The sequence below is a fragment of the Mobula hypostoma genome, chromosome Y (assembly GCF_963921235.1).
Source record: "Mobula hypostoma chromosome Y, sMobHyp1.1, whole genome shotgun sequence".
NCBI classification, from domain to species: Eukaryota; Metazoa; Chordata; class Chondrichthyes; order Myliobatiformes; family Myliobatidae; genus Mobula; species Mobula hypostoma.
Genome location: NC_086130.1, coordinates 3,683,229 through 3,690,529, shown reverse-complemented (window position 1 = coordinate 3,690,529; position 7,301 = coordinate 3,683,229). Strand labels below are relative to the sequence as shown.

At 44.2% G+C, this 7,301-nt stretch overlaps 1 protein-coding gene across 1 annotated transcript; it reads right to left on the bottom strand.

Annotated features, from left to right (window-relative positions):
* Nucleotides 1-431: 431 nt before the first annotated feature.
* Nucleotides 432-4,583, bottom strand: LOC134341057 (chromobox protein homolog 5-like). The gene is made up of 4 exons (XM_063038805.1): nt 4,438-4,583; nt 3,881-4,058; nt 956-1,053; nt 432-582 (listed from the first exon to the last, which is right to left on the bottom strand). The coding sequence occupies exons 1-4, from the start codon at nt 4,572-4,574 to the stop codon at nt 432-434; spliced, it is 564 nt and encodes a 187-aa protein (XP_062894875.1). The 5' UTR covers nt 4,575-4,583.
* Between the last annotated feature and the right edge of the window lie 2,718 nt (nt 4,584-7,301).

Genomic DNA, 7,301 nt, shown 5'->3' with positions numbered 1-7,301 from the left:
GGGAGAGCAGACGGGATGGCGGTGTGAATAGGAGATCTGATACCTTGTGAATGTACAGATAAAGGATGGACAAATGACACATAGTCTCTGAAACATATGTTCATAACCACAGAGCATGGACGGTCCTGAAGAGGGGAGGGTGGGGATGAGCAGAAGTGAAGGGAGGATATGGGGTCAGAGAACGACATGGAGTGAAGGGGACAAAGGACAGGGAAGGCTCAGAAAGAGGATGGAGAATGTCTGTTAAGGATGGAGGAGAAAGGAGTGGGGATACATGTCATGTTCACCAGTCGAGTTCACCAGTCAAAGGAACGACTCTCACTTCTTTCACCCCTCCCTCCTCCTTGAACCCACAACCCCGAAGGAGTGTGTGGTGGGAGCTCCCTGCTAATATGTGTGTGGCAGGTAGGAACAGGTGTATGTGCCTGCACCTAGCTAGCCTGTGAATCTTCCCTCTTCTCCTCCTCCTCAGCAGGGTAGGCGTGCCATGTCAGACGTTCCTCGTAGAAGGCAATGACGATCTGAGGACACTTGACGTTGGCCTCCTTAGCCAGGACCAGATCAGCCTCATCTGAGTCCTTCCTGTCAGATGTAAAGGAGGTGTCAGGTATGTATGTGCTAACTCCTCACCACCCTTTACACATCACTGCCAAATTCTCTGCATGCCCCCTCCCAACCTTATCCACATTAAGCATTGCCATCACTTTGCACCACCCCATTGACCTCCCAACTCTACTAAACAATACTCTCTCCCATCCTCATCATCCCCTCGTACTCCATCTCTCCACTCCTCACTCTCAACCCCTTCCTCTTTCGCCTGTCAGCCCCCTCACCTTCATTCCCCAATGACTCTCCTCCCTTCCCACCTAATATTCTGTACCTTTCTATCTCAATTTTGTCTGTCCTCTCTCCAGCTCTTCTCCCCCTCATACCCTTTTCCACACTACTCCCTCACCATTTCATCAGGAACATCAGTTCCCCACAGGAGTCCGTGGCTCCAATGATCTTCTCCGGTTCCAGCCCACGGTCAAAGCCCCGCACACAGTCCTCATTCTGTTTGGGAAACAAGACAGGCTGGTCTGAGCAGGATCATCAGGTGCAGTGAGGTAAGGGCTCACTACCAAAACCCTCCCAGCAAAGGCAGGAGAAAAGGGAGAGGTGAAATTAACAGAAATGGAGGGGACAGAAATATGCTGGAGAAGCACTAAGTACATCCTGCATGACACCGCTTGTGTGGATAGAGATACATTATCAATATTTAAGGAACTATAGATAGGCAAAATGATGAAAGACTATTAAATGGGTATGTGAGAGCGAAGTATTGATCTTAGAGTAGGCTAAAATATGGAAAATAGAACATGAGAGCAGTACACAGTCCCTTTGGCTCACAATATTGTGCCAACCTTATAACCTAATCTAAAGTCTAAAACTTTAATATATTTCCTATAGTGAAGCCACCAGAACTAAATACAATATTTTAAGTGCGGTCAAATCAACAGCTGCAACATCATTTCACAACTCTTCAATTCAACTTCTCCAATTGATGGGCAATTCCAAAACATACTTGGGCTATATTTCCCCCTAACACAACAGAGATCCTGTGGCTGCTGGAAATCCACACAAAAAAAGATGCTGGAGGAATTCACCAGGTCAGGCAGTGTCAGTGGAGGCGAACACTCTGCATCAGGACTGGAAAGGTGGGGTGAAGAAGGCATAGTGCAGCTCAACAGGACTTAAAACTATTAATGTTTGTACCCTGAGGAGTGTCATAAAACATAGAGATCTAAGAATGAATGTAAATTATACAATATGCTGGTGAGGATGTACTTGGAGTACTATGCACTGTTTTAGTTGCTTGCTATAGGAAGAGTGTAGAAAAAATTTACCAGAATGCTGTCTGGACTTGGGCACCTGAATTGCAAGGAGAGGTTGGGTTGGCTAGTACTCATTATCAATGAAATGTAGGCGATGAAGGCCTACCTGAGGAAGGAACATATTTAAGTTTGCTGATGACACCATTTCCATTGCCTGAATCAAACGTAGTGACAAATTAACATTTAGAAGGAAGAGTGAAAATCTGGCAGGTGGATCATTAACAACAAACTCAATGTTAGCCCAAGGAGAAGGAAATCAAACTGTTTTATAAGTGGACATAAAATTCAGGTATCAGATCCCATGACAGCACTTGTGCAGAATTCCCTAAAGTTTTAAGATTCAAAATTTATTTATCTCATATAAACCAAAACATACAGCAAAACACATCACTTAGATTAACTCACCCTAGGATGTGCAGGAGAAAACCCGTAAATGCCACACATTCTATTACCACAATAGTGTACCCACAAAGTTCAACAGAGTATCACAGAACACACTTGCAACAGATACAACTTGCAACAACAAAATGCTATTCTTCCTTCCTTCCACACAAAGACATACATAATCCTCTAATCCTTAAATTGACTTTGGCCTCAAGCCTCCAGAGTACTCTGACTGGCACACCAATCATAAGTTGGAGAGCTACAAGAAACGAGGTGGCGCACAGGTCTGGGAGTGAAATTTAAAAGGGGAAAGCTTTACAGGAACTCGAGCACCAATCATGAATTAGAGAGCAGGGAAGGTTCAGCCATAAAAGGAAGACACTGCGTAGTGGAGCGGTCATTGATGGAGTGCTCCAAGGCAGAGTGGTAGGGCTTTGGCTCATTCAGGCTTCGGCAAGGTAAGTAGGTAAGTGGACTTGTTTTCTCCGTGCATTTTTTTTCTGGAGGGATAGATAGCATGCCTGTAGGGTTAGTATTTTGCTCTGGGTGACAGATATGGGAATTCTGGGAATTTTCCAGCCTCCCTGATGGCCACATCTGTGCCAGATGAAACGAGATGCAGCTCCTGAGAGACCGTGTTAGGGATCTGGAGCTGCAGCTCGATGACCTACAGCTTGTTAGGGAGAGTGAACAGGAGATAGAGAGGAGCCACAGGGAATTAGTCACACCGAAGCTCCAGGAGTTAGATAAGTGGGTGACGGTCAGGGAAGGGAAGGGATGAGCTCAGATAGTAGAGAGCAGTAATCTCTCAGTAATCGTTATCTCATTGTGGATGCAGTCGAGGGAGATGACCAGGCAGAGGATGAGCACGGCAATTAGTTCTCTGGCACTGAGCCTGGTTCTGTGGTGCAGAAGGGTAAGAGGAAGATAAGGAATGAGGCAGTCATAGGGGATTCCATAGTGAGGGGAACAGACAGGAGTCAGGAGGTTCTGTCAGCCTAATAGAGACTCCTGCATGTTGTAGTGCCTCCAGGTCGGGTATGGGATGACTCAGATCAGGTGCAGAGTGTTCTGAAGGGAGAAGCTGAATAGCCAGAAGTCTTCGAACATGTTGGTATCAATGACATAGGTATAAAAAAGGAGGATGCTGAAAAGCAGGACTTCCAGGGTAGTAATCTCACGATTGCAGTCTGTATGTGCTACTGAGCGCAAGAATAACATGATCAGGTATATTAATGCGTGGGTGAGAGACTAGTGCAAGACGCAGGGCAGGGAGGAATAGTTTAATGGAGATGTCAGAGGTAGCTTTATCCCTCTTTTTCACATAATATGGTTGGTAAATAGAAGATACTGCAGAGGTCAAGGCATGCACATTAGGGACAATTAAGAAACTCTTCCTTAAAGGCATGAAATTTAGTGGGTTATGAACTGTGTAGGTGGGAAGGTTTAGATTGTTGTTGCAGTAAAAATATATGTCGTTCACCCAACACTGTGCAAAGGATCCATACAGTTCTGCACTGTCTTATGTTCTAATACACGTAGATAAACTAGATCACTGCTAGCATATGACTGATATATAATAGTTGGCATGGATGAGTTGGGATGAAGGGCCCATTTCTGACCTCTTTTCTCTTCTTGGTTCTGAGCTCTTCAATGCCATTGATGATGGCAGACTTGCGCTTGTCCGGTCTATCCTGAGAACCAGCGCCATTTTCCTTGCCCTTGCTGTAGGTTTTCAGAAACTCCCCAATCAGTTCCGGGCAGTCGAGATTCTTCTCCGGCTCCCAAGTATTATCAGCCCTGCCAGTGATCATGCGACACCAAGTATCAGTGGAGAAAATCGCAGGAGTAACGGGAGAAGCAGAGGGGATAAACAAAGACAGGGACAGATATACAGGGGTCACATGGCAGAGATAACAAAGGGGGGGCGCAGGGAGAGGGAGCATTGAGAAAGAGGCAAGGACGGGAAGATCCAGGGGATGAAGTGAGAGATAGAGTGGGGACAAAAGTTAGTTTGGCTGGAGCAGAGAGTAAGAAAAAGACACAGCAAGAAAAATATAGAGGGAAAAATCACTGAGAAAAGAGAAAAAGACATAGAACAAGAATGGAAGTACTGTGGAGTGAGATAGGTGGGACGAGCGGGTGGTGAGGGGTAAAGTTAATCAGTGATGTGACTTACTCAGAGAAGCCTTTCCACTTCAGAAGAAACTCCACACGGCCCCTCACCACCCTGCGATCCAGCACTCTCTCCACCACATACTCCTCTTCATCATCTGAGGAGATGTCCTCTAGTTTCTTCTTCACCTTCTTGCCCATTTTGCAAACCTGCAGAATAGGGACCGAGCATTCAGCACCATAGGATGATCTCCTCCCTCTTCAAAACACCCGGCTAACCTTACAACCCTCCTTGAATCAGCTCCCTTCAAAGCAGATTCATGCACGGCCCTGGAACAGAGCCCACTATTCAGGGCATTTACAAAGACAGATGTGTAAAAAGGACCCAAAGGATCACTGGGCATCCATGTCACCCAACCTGTTCCAGCTGCTACTATCTGTGAAACATTACTGCAGCATAAAAGCCAAGACCAACAGACCCTGCGACAGCTTCTTCCACCAGGCCATCAGACTGATTAATTCATGCTGATAAATTGTACTTCTACGTTCTACTTACTGCCCTGTTGTACATTTTTATTATAAATAACTATAGATTGCAAATTGCATTTAGACAGAGAAGTAAAAAAGATTTTCACTCCTCATATTTATGAAAGATGTAAGGAAAAAAGTCAATTCAATAGTGCTTTATAAAGCCTCAACATTAAATCCTTGCTTTCATATTCTGGTCCTCTTCAAATGAGCAAACTCAACCTGAAAATTAACCTTTAGGAGATCCTCCACAAGGACTCCCATCCCTTTCTGCCCCAGGCTTCTGAGTTTGTTCTCCATTTGAAAAAGTCTACCCTTAAAATTCTACCAAATTGTATGACAGTACACTTCACAGTACAGCATTCCATCTGCCTTTGACCTTTCTACTTTCTCAAAACTACCTGCCCATCAACCTATCTGCATATCGTCAGCAAACCTGGCTGCTTCCCATCAACTCTGTCAACCAAATCATTGTGAGATATAACATAAAAGGAAGCAGTTCCAACATAGACCCCTGTGGAACAGCACAAACTCCCAACCTGAAAAGGCTCCCATTATTCCCATTCTTTGCTCCTGCAAACCAGACACTACTTTATCCCTGCTAGAACCTTTCCAATAACACCACATGGGCTCTTTTGTCAAGCAGCCTCATGTGCGGCAGGCACCTTGTCAAATGCCTTCTGAAAATACAAGTACGCATCTTTTGTCTATCCTGCTTGTTATTTCTTCAAAGAATTCCAACAGATTTGTCAGGCAAAGTTTTCTTCATGGAAACCATGCTGACTATGGCCTATTTTATAATGTGCCTCCAAGTACCCTGAAACCACATCCTTATCAATCGACTCCAACATCTTCCCAACCACTGAGGTCAGACTAATTGGCCTATAATTTCCTTTCTTCTAGCGCTCTCCCTTCTTGAAGAGAAGAATGATATTTGTTATTTTCCATTCCTCTGGAACTATACCAGAATGTAATGATTTTTTAAAGATTATAACCAATGTTTACACAATCTCTCCAGCCACCTCATTCAGAACCCTGGGATATATCTACCTTCAGACCTTTCAGCTTCCTAAGAAAATTCTCCTTAGTAAGGGTAACTACACACATACATGCCCCCTGACAATCTCAAACTTCTGACATACTGTTAGGATCTTCCACCTATAACACTACCACCTCCTCAGTATAATTTTCCAGTGGTTTGATATCAACTTGGTTCTTAAGGTTGGTTTTGATTTCTCTTATCAGCCATGTGTCATCCTGTCTTTCTTCTTTTCTGGGAGATGTATTTATCTTGTGCCTTCTGAATTGCCGTCAGAAATTCCACCCATTACTGCTCTGCTGTCATCTCTGCCAGTGGTCTTTTATAGAAACATGAAAACCTACAGCACAATACAGGCCCTTCAACCCGCAAAGCTGTGCTAAACATGTCCTTACTTTAAACATTACTTAGGGTTACCCACAGCCCTCTATTTTACTAAGCTCCGTGTACCTATCCAGGAGTGTCTTAAAAGGCCCTATCGTTTCTGCCTACGCCTCCTTATGCTTATGCAATTTCTTTTACTCCACTGTAATACTGATATGTTCGACATCAACTTACCCTGGTGAAACTGCAGGATATATACTATATTATTATCACTTGTCATCAGGAGTTCCTTTATTTTATACTCCATAATCAATTCCGTTTTCAACTTCAGCAATCGGAACATAGGCTTTTCAAAATAAATACGCATTTTAACGGCGTGCAATTTATACAGATCAGATATAAATTCACAAAGCCAAAGGCTATAGCGAAATAAAAGGAATTAAAAACGTTACAAAACGTTTAATTTGGTAGTTACTCTCTCAATATCTCTGTCCATCGACTACCCTGCTCTGCTGCAGAATGTTCTAGAAGAAACGAAAAATCCTCGGCAGAGGCTCTGATTCGAAGTAGATTGAGGAGTGATGGACAGAGAGGGGAAGAAGTTTGCTGCCTTCCGATTAGGCAGTGATCTATCATGAAAGCGGCATCGTCAGTTGTAGAGGGAGTCGAGTTGTCAATTAAGGGAAACAGGACGCGGCGTACCCAACCCCCACCTTCTATACTCAACTGATCTCTTGAGCCACAATAAAGAACGGTAAAATACGTTTAAGGCCGCCAGTAAGCAAGCAATAATTGTTCGGCTTACCTGTCTCCTGTGTGAGAAGCACTTGGCGAAAAGCAGCACTAAACTCTGTTTTAACTATTTTTAGATCGAATTCAAGCTCCAACTACACCAGTTCTGCAGAACCCGCCAAAAACAGAATTCTTTCCCCCTCCCTCTTCACTTGCGGTCATGAACAAGGATGGAGAGGGGCGGAAAGAAAACGGAAAGGGGTGGAGTAATTCCATGGCTTGCCAATGGAAAGCTGTAGTGCGGT